The 17,221-nt window shown below is 47.1% G+C and overlaps 1 protein-coding gene across 3 annotated transcripts; it reads right to left on the bottom strand.

The window, feature by feature from the left end:
- Positions 1–3: 3 nt before the first annotated feature.
- On the bottom strand, positions 4–16,114 carry LOC120093075 (retinol dehydrogenase 16-like). Of its 3 annotated transcripts, none has more exons than XM_087559754.1 (5): positions 15,716–16,114; positions 8,224–8,418; positions 4,150–4,408; positions 2,427–2,590; positions 4–1,965 (listed from the first exon to the last, which is right to left on the bottom strand). In XM_087559754.1, the coding sequence occupies exons 1-5, from the start codon at positions 15,831–15,833 to the stop codon at positions 1,748–1,750; spliced, it is 954 nt and encodes a 317-aa protein (XP_087415880.1). In that variant the 5' UTR covers positions 15,834–16,114; the 3' UTR covers positions 4–1,747. The 3 variants fall into 3 exon arrangements, with proteins under 3 accessions (XP_087415880.1, XP_087415878.1, XP_087415879.1); XM_087559752.1 differs by having other exon boundaries at positions 8,224–8,538; positions 15,521–16,080; XM_087559753.1 differs by lacking the exon at positions 15,716–16,114 and adding an exon at positions 8,989–9,217 and having other exon boundaries at positions 8,224–8,538.
- Positions 16,115–17,221: the final 1,107 nt, after the last annotated feature.

Here is a 17,221-nt window from a genome sequence, read left to right as displayed (position 1 = left end):
TGATAGAGTAGAGGAAAATCTATATTCATTAAACTAAAAATTATTGTCTATTCAAGTTACTCCTGTGGCTACTCGGTGCACATATTTTACTGAGAGAAGAATAGTCAGGCTTCTATGGAAGTCTGTCCCAGGGGTGAGTCTGTCCTGAGCCCAGGGTTCTCTGTCTCTTCCACAGAGGCTTTCACTAATCAGCCTACCCTTGAGATTCATTGACCTAGCAGCACACACATCCAGGGGTCAGAGGCCAGGGCAAGTTCCAGACCCTTGCTCTTTTGCAGAAATGTTGTCCACAAAAGGAAAGACCAAAGTTGAAAAAGACACTCTCTACATGCTGATGGAGGAGTGTGGCAGTGAGAGAGGGAGGGGACATGAGAGTGGCAATTGACAAGGACAGTCGGACAGTCAGTCAGAAGGGCTCAGTTGACATGGTCACTTCCTGAGTAGGATATGAAGGAAGCGTGTATTAGTGGGTCTGCAGGGAAGGTATTGTCACTTAGTGAGGGCAGGAAATGGGTGGTCACTTAGTAAATCTACAGGGAATTGAAGAGAATTTACTGGATCTGCAAGGAGGGATGGTAACTTCCTGATTCTGCAGGATAGGTATGGTCAATTAATGAGTCTGCAGAAAGGGATGATCACTTAGTGTGTCTGCAGGAAGGGATGCTTACCTCTGAGTGTGCAGAAAGGAATGGTCACTTAGTGAGGTTCAGCAAGCAAAATTCACTTAGTGAGTCTGAGGGAAGGGTTGGTCGCCTAGGGGGTCTCTACAGAGGGATGGTCATTTCATGGGTCTGCAGGAAGGGATGGTCACTTAGTGAGTCTGTAAGAAAGGGATGATCACTTTGGTGAGTCTGCAGGAAAGATGTGGCCACTTAGTGAGTTCACAGGGAGGGAGTGGTGGAGCTGAAGCCAACAGGTAAGTTCTGTTCATGGACTTGCATGCATGCTCTTATGCCTTAGGGGTTGTTGTTAAGTTTTGAATGGACAGCAGTTATTCCCACCTCAGTGGCTAGAAGGGCTGAGACGGGCAAGGAAATTCCTGCTGGCCTATGCACACCCTTCTCAGGACATTCCCCTTACCCCTGCAATCTAAACCTCACCAACCAGCAATGCCATTGTTTAAATCACAGGGAACAAGAGGTCACCTCATGCTATGCTCTAAAAAGGAAAAGACTCCAAAAAAGAAAAGAAGAGCCATGACTTCAAAGTAAATTTAAAAAAAATTAATGTCTCTATCCTCTACTATATTCTCACCACAAGTAACCGACTCTCCCACCCAGGGCTGTCGACCTGGCCTTCAAGCATGAGTGTTAGAATTATTAGTGATTCTTCTCAAACCTGACACCAGGGTCACAGGTGACTTCAGAGCAGGGACACTTCTATGCTGCATAGGGTACAAACTAGCCAGGGCATGTGCACTTCCTGCACAGGGGGACTCAGGGCAGTGTTTGGTACAAGCTGGTCTCAAACTCCTCATTTGTGTGGATCGCCATGGTAGGTCATGGTGCTCAGAGCCTAGGCAACTGCCAGCACTTTTGTATTTGAACTTCTTCGCAGAATTCTTTGGCTATTTCTTGGGTCATCATCAGCCTTGAGTAGTAGCACAGGAAAATTAGCAAAATGAAGAGTGTGGACTAAACCCCAGAGGAATGACCTCCCTCCCTCCTCAGCACTCGGACCTCCTCCTCAGGATCCCCTCCCTAACACTGTACCAACATCTCCTCAGTTATGTACATAGGTAAAGACTTCAGAGAGCTTTCTCAGGCTTTGGAGAAGTCCAGTAGAAAAGGGCATCCACAAGAAAGGTGGGCAGATAGCTCATGGGGAGGTAGAAGAACTTGGCATCCCAACCAGCTGAGTACCGGGTGCGAGGGTGACAGGAAGTCAGGGCGTGCTCCATGCAGTCAGTCACCAGAGACAGGTCTTTGTTGCACCTCTGGTCCAATCCATTTAGCATTTTCAGATCTATTCAGAATGAGGAATGTTTCAGGTGTCACACAGCTCCCACCACTCTTGTCTCAAACTAGCATAGAGGAGAATTTCTATTCTCTATGTGGGAGAATCCATGCCTCAGAAACCCAAGCCGATTCTGTCCCAGTTCCTCCTAAGGACTGTAAACAGTTTCCAAGGAAGAATTGTGCACAGTCACCTACATCTCATCTCACGAAAGTGCTGGTCTTATACCTCCTCCCATCCCTGACTTCACTTACAGACCTATGGTCATAAGAGGATCACAAGGATAGAGCAGCATGTTCTGAAAGCCAATAATACCTTTCCTGACCCCATATACAAATTGACCACCACCTCCAGGAAATGGGTCTCAATGTGTGTTCTCTGAGGCTAAAACACTATGACATTGGAACTGCTAAGTGAGCAGAGGTTAAGGGTTCAGGGCTGGACTTGACTTTGGTCCTAAGCTCACTTACAAGATGCCAGGTAGTTCTCGCCATAGACTTCCCTGACTTCTGAGCTGGTCTGGTCCCACAGCATCTGGAAGTTTGATGATAATGTGACACCATTGGTCACATCAGTCCTGAAGAAGCCAGGCTCTACAATAGCCACCTTGACCCCAAAATAGGAGAGCTCTCTCCTGCAAGACAGACAGAATTCAGAGGTCTTTCAGTGAAAACACTTTAACAAGAATACAGTAGCATGACAACAGGAGCCTGTGATGAGGAAAGGCCACACCCACTGGATCTGGGATGTGCAGGAAATGGGGAAGACTCTCGTGATTAGGGCATCGCCTCTGTGCTGTTGGATGCCACACTAAGCGTTTGGTGTGTGTAGCTCACTGCTCTAGCACTGAACATTTTGTTCTATGGCCCCACCTAAGGCCTTTCTCCATGTAGTGCAGAGGCAAAAGACTCTAGTCCCTGTCCAAGCCACCTCACCTCACTTGTATCTCCATCTACCCCATATCTGTCCGAGGAAACTCTCAGGACAACAAACACATACACACACACACACACACACACACACACACACACACACACACACACTTAATCTTCTTCCTGCAGTTGGCTCCATATTGCAACCTCCTGCATCCAACTCCCTCACACTGAGAACCTCCCACTTCCCTGGCCCAAATCCTTTCCCTGGTTCCAACTCTTGAAAAGGTTTGTATATGCTGGCCCAGAGAGTGGCATTATTAGAAGGTGTGGCCCTACTGGAGTAGGTGTGTCACTGTGAGTATGGAGTGGGAAACCCTCATCCTAGCTGCCTGGCAGCCAATACTCTGCTAGCAGCCTTCAGATGAAGATGAGAACTCCCATGTTTTCTGTACCATGTCTGTCTGGACACTGCCATGCTCCCACCTCGAAGATAATGGACTGAATCTCTGACCCCGTGAGACAGCCCCAATTGAATGTTGTCAGTATAAGAGTTGCCTTGGTCATGGTGACTGTTCACAGCAATATAACCTTAACAAAGAGAAAACTGTTGCATTCCCAACAGCACAAAATAAATGGCATCGTGCGCTCTCCAAGTTTCCATAAGTCTCATTCCCACCTAGTGACCACCCTCCTTCCATATCTGTCCTGTCATTATCCAAGAAGAATCCACCTATACATCCAGTTCCCAGGTTCGAGGATCTCCTCCTAACTCCGATGCAGTCTAATTCTGTTGCGGAATCCTTTGGAAATCCTGACGACTGCTGACTTCCCATGACATTCCGACAGGTAGGTCACAGTTCTTCACGGTCTCCTCTCTCACGCTCTCATTTCCCATAGTCTTTGAGTCATGATAGAATCACATAAGTTATGCCAGAATGTATTTATTATGGATCCTACAGGGGCCTGATAGCTATCTATGAAATTGAAAGAGATATTCACCCCAATTCACAAACATCCTTAGCATATAAGAGTCATGGGTCTGGATTCTTCACCCAAAAGAATCACAGTTCCAGTCCTAGCCCAGTAAAGTCCACCAGTGCCTGCCCGACTCTGTAACAGGAAATAACGAACTCAACTTATGTCTCAGTCACGCCCTCTTCTAAAGACTTGGATATGTGCTGCTCAGTGAGTGATTCAGTGAGGGGAAGGGGACAGAGATCAAAGCCTGAGTTTCATCGCCCTGATGGGGACTTAAAGAATGTGATTAAATAAAAACCCTTCCAAAGACCCCCTCACAGACCCCTTCCCTATCCAGTACCTGAGGGAGTCTGAGAAGGCCTCTACACCATACTTGGAGATGCAGTAACCACCACCACAAAAAGACAGTCGGCCTGCGATGCTGGCAACGTTGACCACACGGCCCCTCGCCTTCCTCACTAAGGGCACCGTGCTCAGAGTCACCTCGATCACGCCCAACAGGTTCACATCCAGCACACTTGCAATGTTCTGTTTGTTCATCCACTCATTGGGACCCAGGTGGCCGGAGATGCCAGCATTGTTGACCAGGCCCCAGAGTCCTGGGGACAATGGAAAGAGAGAGTCACACAACACAGTTTTAATTATGGATGAAATGCACATTTGACAAGGTAAGACCACTGTGACACATGTTCACTGGAGAGTAGGATTCCATGCTAAGAGCTTGGTATCAACAGGACTGGGAACTCAGGCCAGAGCCTGCTGGCTCACAGCATGGAAACCTCCATGCTTTCAGTCTTCTCAGCTCAGCTCTGTACCTGGGAATCAGCCAGCAGTCCCTTCCTACTTACTATGTTTAAGAACAGATGGTGGAAACATGGTGAACTTTTGTTAATCTGGAAACCATGAAGGTGTGATTGTGTTTTACATGTTTATGCCACCCTTGCAGGAAATTGTACTCTTTTGCTTCATATGATTGTTTGAAGGGAAATGGAAGTCATGGGCTTTCAACTAGGGCCTAGAATTCTACAGAGAACAAACCTTGAGATGCAGCCCAAGCCCTTCACAGGAACCAAGATGATCATGTGCTGATCAAACACATTGGAATAAAATGCTATAATGTTGAAGTTGCCTTGGGGACCCCAAGACGTTCGAGATGCCAGAGGCATAGGATATCTGCTGAGGAACGCTCCTAACATCGAGTGTAACCAGCCCTGAGAAAGAAGTCTGTTGCAGTCACCAACATGAAGGATTGGAGATCTGACGGTGGCTTTGATATCAGAGGTGGAGAGCAGAGTTTGCAGGTGCCCAACTGTTTTCCTGTACAGCTTGGAGGACTACACTTAAGAGACAGCCTGAATCTCACAAGAGACTTTTAACAGTATGGAGACCATTATAGACTATGGGGACTGTCGAAGTTGGATTAAAAGTATTTTACATTATGTTATGTTTAGATATGGGCACGATAGACTCATGTGTTTGAACAAGCCTATGGAGGCCAGGGAGTTAATATGCTGCTTTGAATATGTTTTACCCGTAAGTGGCAGGACTGGGAAGTACGGCCTTGCTGCCCTAGGTGTGAACTTTTAGGAGAAAGTGTGTCACTGTGTATATAGGGTTTAAGACCCTTATGCTAGCTCCCTAGAAGTCAGTCTTCTTTTGTTTTCCATTTCAACAGCATGTGGAACTCTCACGTCCTCCTACATCATGCCTGCCTGGATGCAGCTGGCACCTTGACAAAGGAATGAACGTCTGAACCTGTAAACCAGTCCTGAGTGAATGTTGTTCTTCTAAGAGGTGTCTGTTCACATCAGTCAAATCCTAACTAAGACAATACTTGAAGGGCATACTGTCTGAAATCATCAAACTGAGAGAAGGCAGCCAGTGCCCAACTAAAACCTTCACTGTTACTGATTAGCCTTCAGGAGCGAGCAGATACTTTGTACACTCCCAGAGGGAAAAAGCAGTCATTACTATTACCCAACCACAAGCCCTGTGGTCTACCACACTGACCTGCCCTTAAGATATACGGTGCAATATAGGCACCAATGTCATGGGGTAACTAAACACTGTTCATTGGATTTAAAGTCTGCTCTCTGAGATGGAACCCATAATGACACTACTAACGTGTTCCATGAACCTGAGACTAGAAATGTCATATGGGATGATCAGAAAAATGAACATCATTATTCTGAGAAGGGAACACACAGTAACAAGACCCTTGATGCATATTACTAACAACATCAAGTACATCAGGAAATCTGTGTCTTGCCATAGACAAGAACTGACACAGAGACACACAAGTGCCCAATGAGCAGAGAGTGAAAGACTCTGGCACACTCAGTCCTAAAAGGGATGTCTTCATCACGGCCCTCCCCTAGAGGCTCAGAGACCTATGAGGATGAGGAGGCAGAAACATTAAGAGCCACACATGATGGATGACTCCAAGGAGACTTCCAGACACACAGGACTGCGGCTCATATGAACTCACAGACACTGTGGCAGCTCATGGAAGACCTGCACAGGCTCAAGGAGACAGTGACCAGCACTGACAAGGGAAGGGGGGATACATGGTCTAACCTCTAAGCAAGGAGCTATTTGTAATTGATACCTGCTGCCTAAGGAAGAACAGGCTTCTGTACTGTAGGGTCAATGGTGCCTTGTAGGCATTTTACTGTGTACTGTGTAAAGATTCAAATGCTGATTTCTCTGTTCACTAACTTGGTTCCAATCCTTAGTCATAGAATATCCGGGTGCAGTCTTGTGTAAACACCTCCTTTCCAATTGTTCCCTGAAGAGTCAATAGAGAACTTAACAACCAATGACTGAGCAGGGAGAGCACATTGCTGGACTTCTCCCAGCCAGGGAAGGGAGCTGGGGAAGAGGAAATGTGGATTAGCGTCCTACAGAGAGTCTAGGAGAAACCACAAGAAAACACCTGGACAGAGAAATCCTAAAACCACAATCATCTCCCCGAGTTAGGCTGGGAATTGGCAGATTAGTTTAGAGGATTGAAATAGAGTAATATTGCTCAGTAATTCTGCCCTTTAAGCGGGTTAAATAAGTAACATAGTCCAGTCTGAGTTATTTGAGAACTAGCTGGGCAAGAAGCAAACTGTCATTCGCTTATTAAAAGGGCACACACAGAACCTTACACCCAAGATTGGTTATATCTCCACAAAATAAACTCTCAGAAATTTTGGCAGGAAAAGGAGCCTCCATATTTTTTCACCTTGTTTTGTGCTAACTTCTTTGCTTGTTTGTTGTTTGTTTGTTTCCTTTATTGTTTATTTCTGTGAGTAGTTTTTCCTTGGGGGGGTTTTATTCTTTGAGAGAGAGAGAGAGAGAGAGGGAGAGAGAGAGAGAGAGAGAGAGAGAGAGAGAGAGAGAGAGAGAGAATATGAACTTGGGTGACTGGGACATGGGGAGGAGTTGGTCATCAGATGGTGATCAGCTCCAGATCAAGACCCTGCCTCAAAAGCACAGGCCAAAAGAACACAAAGAGTCCAAACAATACCCAATGCCAAGGCATGCTAACATTGTTGGGGCTTGGTTAGGACTCAAGTTAATTTTAATTCATTGAATACTATTGCTGTAATAAAAGTACTTTAAGTGATAAAATTGCTCACCTTTTCAAAGTAGAAAAAAGGCACATTAAACACACAGGACAAGGGAATTACTAGTTTTATCCACTGTATACTAAATGGTATGTTAATTGAAGTTTGACAGTCTAGAGTTTAGAAGGATAACTGGTTTTATTTTATATTTACATACATTTATTTTTAAATAATAAAACAAATGCAGGAGAGGGAAAGACAGGGAGAAAGGGATGGCTGTGTGTGTGTATGTGTGTGTGTGTGTGTGTGTGTGTGTGTGTGAGAGAGAGAGAGAGAGAGAGAGAGAGAGAGAGAGAGAGAGAGAGAGAGAAATGCCTAGCTTTTACTGTCCTAAGACATTCCTTGACATTGGGTTTTGAAGGGCAATGGTGGTGGCTGTCCCTGTAAAGGTGCACAGGTCATACATAAGAACATGTTCCAGGACTGAAAAAGCAGATGCAATCAGGCACATGACCTTCACACAGAGGGTAGACTCCAGGACCCCAGGGCTCTCCTTCCTCCTCACTGTCTCTAACCTAGGACTCAGCAGCCAACAGCCCAGTCTTTCTGCATAGGAAGACAAAGAGGACAGGGAAGAGTTGCTCATGACATCTTCCCAAGGCACCAGCAGACCAGGAATGCAGAGCTTGGAGAATCCAGTGTAGAAGTAAGAGGACAAAATGACATGCTGGAGACGGGCACAGTCTGCAGTTACTCCAACTCCACCCAGACCCCCATTAGGATCTTTTCGGGACTACACAGGCCTTCCCTTCACACACACACACAGAGACCAACAACACAGACAGGAATCTCAATGGTACCTCTGTTCCCAACTCGCTCCTTCACCCACTGAGTGGCTGCCACAATACTCTCTGTCTTGGTGACATCAAGGATCACTGTCTCCAGCCTGTCCGATGTCTTGCTCCTCAGCTGCTCGGCTCCCTTCTCAGTCAGACATGCAGCCAGCACCCTCATGCCTCTCCTGTCCAGCTGTCTGGCCAGCAGGTTCCCAAAGCCTGAGTCACAGCCCGTGATGAAGACATACTTGTCTTGGAGATGGCTTACCATCTTCCTCTCCCTGAACAAGCGCAGGAGGTTCCACAGGCCCACCAGTGCCAGCAGGTACAGCCACATGACTTATAGAAGACAAGCAGAGGGACAGACTCTGAGTCAAAATGAGACGGGCATCTGCTCACGCAGGATGACGTAGGCTTCAGGGACTCCAGCCGTCTGATGTGCACTCCTGTGCAATCCTAATAATTACTAATGCCTCACTTCTCTGGTCTTTGACCTGCGTTTGAATTGCAGAAATAAGGGTTGGGGATTTAGCTCAGTGGTAGAGCGCTTGCCTAGCAATTCAAGGCCCTGGGTTCTGTCCCTACCTCCAGAAAAAAAAAATTTTTTTTTAATTTAAAAATTGAATTGCAGAAATAACATGCCCTATCACTCTCCCTATATCACTGCCAAAGAAAGCACCACTCACTGTTCAATAACACAAATCTACTATCTCATATTCTTTACTTCCTGTGCCCATGTAGGAATCTATGTTCCATTACACATGCCCCATGGTGCAGTCCAAGGCTCACCTGGTGTCTCTGCATCTTCCACTCTGAAGCCACAAACCAGGACGTTGTGAACATAATGAGAAACTATTGGTGGCCTGCACTTGGACTCGGGACAACTTGTACCCTCTGAATATAGCAGCTCCTGGTATATAGAAGAGCCAGTCCCAAACATGGAAGGCTGCCCTCAAAGGAACACAATGTGATGGGGCTGGGAGCCCAGACACACCATGACTGGCAGAGTTGATTTGTAGAAGGAAATGACTTCATCCTCTCAAGTACCTCTTCTCTCAGCCGCCTGGATTCCAGCAAACATGGGCATCGATTTATTGAGTTGTGTCCTCCATGACTGCCCCTGACTCACCTGAGCCAGGATTCTTGCATAATTTCCCAACAAGCCTTGCTCAGAAACTTCCAGAGTACTATGTGGATCTTCGCATCTGCCTCCTGGCTCTGGGGAATGTCTGCTCAGGATAAACCTGGTGCTTTCCTTCGGGAACGATGCCACATTTCCTTTACCTGACACTTCCACTGCTTTCTCTCCCAATCTTTAAGGAATCAGACTGCCCTTTGGCTTTCTGGAACCCTGTTTCTATTAGGAAGTGACACGATACAGGATAGATTACAGCTCTGCCTTAAGGCCTGGGCCTTGGTTATCAATGTGGAGTGACCTGTGAGTCTAGAGCTGGGCCACTCTCCCTCCATGCAGGTAGCTACCCCTGGCTCCGCTCTGCATTTGTGCTGCTCTTTCTCCTCAGCTGTGCCTGATCCTCTAGGGTGTACTGCTGCTCTTCCTTGTCCTCCTGCCTCTACTCCTCCTGCTGCTCCAGAAACTACTAGGACATTCTTCATGTGGCTGTTAGCACCCAACGGGGCCTCCGAATCCTGCCTCTGACTTGCATCTTGCAAAATGAAGGGTTGGCTTCTCTTGACCAAAGTATGTGCAGAAATTGCTGCTCTTGGATCTTGTATCCCTTCAACAGTGAGTTCTCTACGGCCATCATTCTGTGGTCATTTCCCAATCCTCTCTCCTACAGTTGTTTCTATATCAACCCTGACTGTATGGGGCACTCTTGTTGGATCAAGGTCTTCTGAACACAACAGGATATTTATCTGGTCAGGCAATTTCTGGATAAAGTCAGGAAGAACAAGGAAGTGGATGTCACAGGAGCCACAGGGCTTCAGAGAAAGTCTCAGAGACACCTCCCTGATTCATGAAGTTTCCCTCAGTCCATCCTTCTCTCCTGAGATTCTAGCGAGCCAAATGACAGTGCCCAGCTGCTCCTCTTCCCTGTACTGGGAAGGGTGGGTTGGTCCCATTCCAGGCTTGACCCTGTGAGTGTCCAACACTGCAGCTCTTCTAATCTCTGGGCTGCTCTGATCTGCTGAGGTAGATGGGAACTGAGCCGTCTACTGGGATCAGGGGCCTAGTTCAGCCCAGTGGAAAGCACTTCCTCCCAAATTATAGTACACCCTACCCAACCCATGCAATATGAGATAGAGCCTAGAGTCAGTGCTGCAAAGATTGGAAACGGGCCCACTGTCAAGCCTGTTTCTAGATTTGACCACCTACAGTCCCTACTCAGTTTTAACTGGTAAGAGGAAATGAAAGACTATTGGGTTCTAATGGCTGAGGATCTAGGATTGGAGACATGGAATTTGGCTGTGTGCAGTGCAGTCCTCATGCATGTATGAGTGAGCTTGCCTCTTGTGGCAGTCAGAGTCCCTCTGTGTCCCCTCTGGGTACACTGTAGCTTCTCTCAGTGAAGAAAGCTGGGTGAGGAACAAAGGAGGCTCCTCCAGGGATGTGTCATGCAGCCTTGGACCACTTTACAGGGCACTTCCTACTGCGTACGTGTTGTTCAGTCTCACCATGATGCTCTTGAGCCCTGCTTAGACTGTAGATCGGGCCTGGGTGCTGCCCCTTCCCCCGTGATGCTCAGAGAGGACTGAGATGGGCCCAACCTCCTGAGCAGCCTCTTCACAGGCTACAACATGCAGAGAGGCTGTTGGCTTACTCCAGTGTGATTTGTATAGTGATGAAGTTAGTAGGGCTAGAGATTATGAGGTCACAGTAAGTTTGTTATGTAGTAAGCCATCTCACTAAATAAATAAGTAAATAAATAAATAAATACTAAAATATAAATACAGGTTTTGGAGAAACATGTCATCCATTAAGAGCACTTCCTGCTCTTATGGAAAACCCAAATTCATTTCCCGACACCCATATTGTACGGCTGCCCACTTCTTTAACTGCAGTACCAGTGACCCTCATTCTTCTTCTCACCTCTGAGGGTACTCCCACACTCGTGGCATACAAGAACATGCAAATGTGCTCAAAGGTCCTAAAACAAACCTTCTAATAACATAGGAAAAATAAATGACCAGGCACATGTTAGGATAGAGGAATTTCTTTTTTCATTAAACTAAAAATTATTGTTTATTTATAAGATTTTCCTGTGGCTCCTCAGCCTCCATTTTTACTGAGAGAGGAATAGTCAGGCTTCTATGGAAGTCTGTCCCAGGGGCGAGTCTGTCCTGAGCCCAGGGCTCTCTGTCTCCTCCACACAAGCTTTCTCTGCTCAGCCTACTCTTGAGATTCATCGACCTAGCAGCAGACACATCCAGATGTCAGAGACCACAGCAAGTTCCAGACCCTTGCTCTTTTGCAGAAATGTTGTCCATAAAAGGAAAGGCCAGAGTTGAAAAAGACACTCTCTACATGCTGATGGAGGAGTGTGGCAGTGAGAGAGGGAGGGGACATGAGAAGTGGCATGGGACAAGGGCAGACAGACAGTCAAAGGACATTGTTGTGATTGTCACTTCCTGTGCATGATATGAAGGAATAGTCTTTTAGTGGGTCTTCAGGAAAGACATTGTCACTTAGTGAGTCTGCAGGAAAGGGATGGTCATTTAGTGGGTATACAGGGAACTTATGATCATGTAGTGGTTCTGCAGAAAGGGGTGGTCACTTAGTGAATCTGCAGGAAGGGATGGTCATGTAGTGGGTCTGCAGGGAAGGGAGTGGTGAAACTGAGGCCTACAGGTAAATTCTGTTCATGGACTTGCATGAACAGTTTCTGCCTTATTTGTTGTTGTTAAGGTTTGAATGGACAGCACTTGTTCCCACCTCCGTGGCTGGAAGGGCTGAGACAGCCAAGGACAAACCTGCTGATCTTTACCAATCCTTCTCAGGACATCCCCTCACCCCTGTGATCCAAATCTCACTAATCAGCAAAGTGTAGTTTAAATCACCTCATAGTTTGCTCTAAAAATAAAGAGTCCCAAAAAAACCATGATTGCAAAACAAATAAAAAATTTGTGTCTCCATTCTGTATTAGATTCTACCCACCAGGAATTGAACCTCCCACCCAGGGCCCACCGACCTGGCCTCACAGCATGAGTGCTAGCATTATTAGGGATTCCTCTTAAACTCCACAGCACAGGTGCAGGTGATTTCAGAGCAGGGACACGTCCATGCTGCACAGGGGTGCAAACTAGCCACAGCATGCACATTTCCTGCACAGGAGGACACAGGGCAGTGCTTGGCACAAGCTGGTCCCAACGTCATTTGTGTGGCTCCTCATGGTAGGTCACGGTGCTCAGAGCCTAGACAACAGCCAGCACTTTTGTCTCTGAACCCCTTGGCAGAATTCTTTAGCTATTTCTTGGATCATCATCAGTGTTGAGTAACATCACAGGAAAATTACATAGTGAGAGTGTGTCTTACAAGCAAACAAATAAACAAAAAGAATAACTGAACTCCTGTCTCAGTCCTGGCCCAACCATAGACAGGAGAAGGTGTTTCCCAGGTCGCCTGCCTCCAACAAGGGGAAGGTAAGAGAGTTCACAAACTGGGATAGGCTCTTTTATTTATTCATTCATTCAGTCAGTCTTCATTCATTCATTCATTCATTTTTAAAGATAAATTTCATCATAGGTGGTTGTGAGTCACTATGTAGCCCCTGGAACTTGGACTCAGGACCTCTGGAAGAGTAGCCAATTCTCTTTACCTGTGAGCCATCTCTCCATCCCCCTGATGGGGACTTAAAGACTATGATTAAACAAGAACCCTATCAAAGCTCCCCTCACAGACCCCTTCCCTATCCAGTACCTGAGGGAGTCTGAGAAGGCCTCTACACCATACTTGGAGATGCAGTAACCACCACCAAAGGAAGAGACTCGGTCCATGACACTGGCAATGTTGACCACACGGCCCCTCGCCTTCCTCACTGAGGGCACCATGCTCAGAGTCACCTCGATCACGCCCAACAAGTTCACATCCAGCACACTTGCAATGTCCTGTTTGTTCAGCCACTCATTGGGACCCGTGGGGATGGAGATGCCAGCATTGGTGACCAGGCCCAGAGTCCTGGGGATGGTGGGAAAAGAGAGTCACACAACACAGGTTTAATTATGGATGAAATGCACATGAGACAAGGTAAGACCACTGTGATGAGTGTCTACTGGAGAATAGGATGCCGTGATAAGAGCATGTTATCAATGGGGCTGGGAACTCATTGCAGAGCCTGCTGGCTCACAGCATGGATACCTCCATGCTTTAAGACTTTGTGGACCTGGAAAGCAACAAGTAGCCCCTTCTCGCTAAGTTTAAGAGCAGGTGTTGAAGACATGGCCACCCCTGCTCATCTGGAGACCATGAAGCTATGGTTTGCACATTGACGCATGCGTGCAGGGATTTATTCGTTCCGTTTATCTTCAGAGTTCTCTGAGCAGTTTCACACATGCCTGCCTTGAGGAGAAGGGGTCTGAAGCTATACCTCAGTGCGCATAATGCTTGCCTCCCAAGCCTAAGGACCTAGCTTGAGCCTGCAAACCACCTTAAGAGATGAGAGGGTGGGATGCTTTCAATCCCAGAACCGGGGAGGTCTAGCGAGGAGCCTAGTAGCCTAGATAAACCTGTGAACCACAGGATGCAGATCTTTTCTTAAAAAAAAAAAAAGTTTAAAAAAATGGCACAAGACAAAAGTAGACAGCCCCCTCTTCAGGCCCACACACCTTGACACATCCTGCATCATCACTGAGAAACTTTTGTGAGGTGTTTACAACGTATGAGGCTAGCCTGAAGGAGCAGGCACAGCGCAGCCCCACCTTCCTCATCACCCCACGGGACACAGACATGTGTCTGTTTAGTCACAAAGCTACAGACCCTCACCTTGTAAGTGCCGTGGTCCTCAACAGCATCTCCTCACTTTTAACCACCGTGCAGCGTCAGCCGGGGACTTGGTGACTTGAGGCAATTGTGCTGCTTGCTAATTTTGAAAAATTGGCCCAAAAGCCACGTGTCCTGTCAGCCCAAAATCAAACCTTACCCTTCTAGAGATGTAAACTGTTTAACCAAGACACTTTACTCTTAGTATCCTAAAACGGGCTTAGTAAAACTGCTTACAAGAATAGTGCTTATGAGCATAAATGTAGGGAACAAGTTGGGGGTGGTAGCATATACCTGCAATCCCCGGGCCAAGGAGGCTGAGGCAGAAAGATCGTGAGGCCAAGGCCAGCTCTGTATCGACATTCTGTCTCAATCCCAGCAGTAGTGGCACATACCGTCAGCACTCCACAGGCGGAGACAGGTAGACATTGGAGTTCGAGGTCAGCCTGGTCTACATAGTGAGTTCCAGGACAGCCTGGGCTATACAGAGAAACCCTATCTTACAAAAACAACAACAGCCACAACAACAACAAGCAAAAATAAACATAAACAATCAAGGCTTCTGACTCCACGGTTAAATTAGTAGAGATTTGCTAAAAGTTAGGATTTTCCATCTCATTGAATATCATCATTCAAAGAAATCTTATTGATGTGGTAAAAATTCCTCACCTCATCTTTCTAGAGTGAAAAGAATATATTCATTTTTAATGCATACAGGTTAAACTGTCACTGGTTTTTGTCACTGGGTGGTGAATTACAGGTTAACTGCTGTTTGTTCCCAGTGTTTGGAACAATGACCATGTTTTCAATTTATTCTTAGATTTCTTTAAACCACGCTTTCTTCCCCCACTACTAGACTATTCAGAGAAGAGCAACCCCCTTCCTAGAATTTAGTCTCCCAAGTCAGTCTTTAAGCTGGTCTGACCTGCTCTGTACCCAGAACAATCATGTCTCCCTTCACAGAGGACGCAGCTGACTGGTAAGAGCAGGTATGCTGTTGGCTCAGGAGAACCACCCCAGGCTGGCTCCAGGTATCCTGCACACACAGTCCATGGCCGAGTCCCATCCTCTGCTTCAGAAGGTACCCTGCTCTAACCTGGCACCCAGCATCCAGCAATCTAGATTTTCTGCATAGAAAAGGTAACAGGGCGCAGACAGGGATGTGAGAGGGTGAGTCCTCATCAGGGCACCTTCCTACCGAGGCCAGAGCACTTGGGAGACAGGAGGTAGGGGCTGGGGAGAAGAGAGCATGCTCAGGTGATGTGCTGGGTTGCTACTTCAGGACCCCCAGAGCCCATTAGGGATCCGGGCAGGGAGTTCGATGGGGAACGCCCTTCAAACAGGGAGACAAACCAACAACACAGACAGGAATCTCAATGGTACCTCTGTTCCCAACTCGCTCCTTCACCCACTGAGTGGCTGCCACAATACTCTCTGTCTTGGTGACATCAAGGATCACTGTCTCCAGCCTGTCCGATGTCTTGCTCCTCAGCTGCTCGGCTCCCTTCTCAGTCAGACATGCAGCCAGCACCCTCATGCCTCTCCTGTCCAGCTGTCTGGCCAGCAGGTTCCCAAAGCCTGAGTCACAGCCCGTGATGAAGACATATTTGTCTTGGAGATGGCTTACCACCTTCCTCTCCCTGAACAAGCGCAGGAGGTTCCACAGGCCCACCAGTGCCAGCAGGTACAGCCACATGGTTTGTAGAAGACAAGCAGAGGAACAGACTCTGAGGCAAAATGAGCCTGCCCTGTCTTCAGAGGGAAGAAATAGGAATGCAAAAGATGGGTAGGCAGCGTAGCCTACAGGCTTCTGGCAAGTATGACTGTCACTCCTCTATGACCGTCTTTCTCTAGAACTTTCTTTTCTTTCTTTCTTTTTTGTCTTTTAATCCTGCTCCACTTCTGCAGTCTCAGGTTGATTTTCCGTGCTGATAAGCAAACGCCCTTGGGCACCTCCTACTTAAAAAGCACCTCCCTAATTGGTCCACTCCTCTCTGCCCTCTTATGCACAGAAGATCCATCTAAGCCTAATGACTCATGGCCCACGTCAGTCAAGGTTCAGGCTCAGCCTTTCTGTGTACTCATTTGAGCATGGGTAGAACACTATTGCAAATGCAGCCTTGGACTCTAGACAAATTTACAACAAAATCCTTTTTTTCAAGCCTCATTTCCTCAGCAGACTAAATCTCTGTCATCCCTTACAGGAGCACAGGAAAGGCCCCAGGAGAAGGTACCAGTTGTCTCCCCGGAGTAATACTTCTCTGGGGTTGGGGAGTGAAGGTCACTGAATGTGACATCTGACCTCAAAGACAAACCATCCCACTTTGCTTCCCATTGCTTTAATAAACACTATGGCCAAGCAACCTGTGGAGGAAAGGGGTTATTAAACTCACAGTTTATAGTCTGCCATGAAGGAACCTGGAGGCAGACACTGAAGCAGAGGCCGAGGAAGGACACTTTCGAATGGTTTGCTTCCCATAGCTTGCACAGCCTTCCTCACTCCACCAAGGGTGCCCAGCCATGGGTGGTACCACCTGCAGAGGGCAGGGCCCTCCCATTCCAATCACTAGTCAAGAAAGTGCCCTACAGGTTTGGGGATTTAGCTCAGTGGTAGAGCGCTTGCCTAGGAATCGCAAGGCCCTGGGTTCGGTCCCCAGCTCCAAAAAAAAGAACCAAAAAAAAAAAAAAAGTGCCCTACAGACAATCTGACGGTAGCATTTTCTCAGGTGCGGTTCCTCCACCCAGATAACTCTAGCTTGTGTCAAGTTGGCAAAGAACTACACGGGACATAAAACAGGAAGGGAAGGAGATGGGGTCTGGAAATGCCCATGGATGAAACTCCCAGAACTACTAGCCAAGGAGAGAATGACTTGTATGAGCCCTTCCCTGACTGTGTGGGTTTAGCTTGACATGACCGAGCCATATTGAGTTCTAAGAACCATTATTACTTCAGATTAACATGAGCCAATTATCCCATGTGGTTTCCCAGAGGAAACCCCTGAAGCACTAAGTTCAGTTTTGCCATAGATTGCTGCACCAGTCTGGTGCTGGTTCTGGTTTCTGCTGCCTCTCAGGTAGAATGAA

Source organism: Rattus norvegicus, chromosome 7, assembly GCF_021556685.1.
Source record: "Rattus norvegicus strain SHRSP/BbbUtx chromosome 7, alternate assembly SHRSP_T2T, whole genome shotgun sequence".
NCBI lineage: Eukaryota > Metazoa > Chordata > Mammalia > Rodentia > Muridae > Rattus > Rattus norvegicus.
Note: the sequence above shows the minus strand (reverse complement) of the source record. Positions and strands in the feature narration are given on the sequence as shown.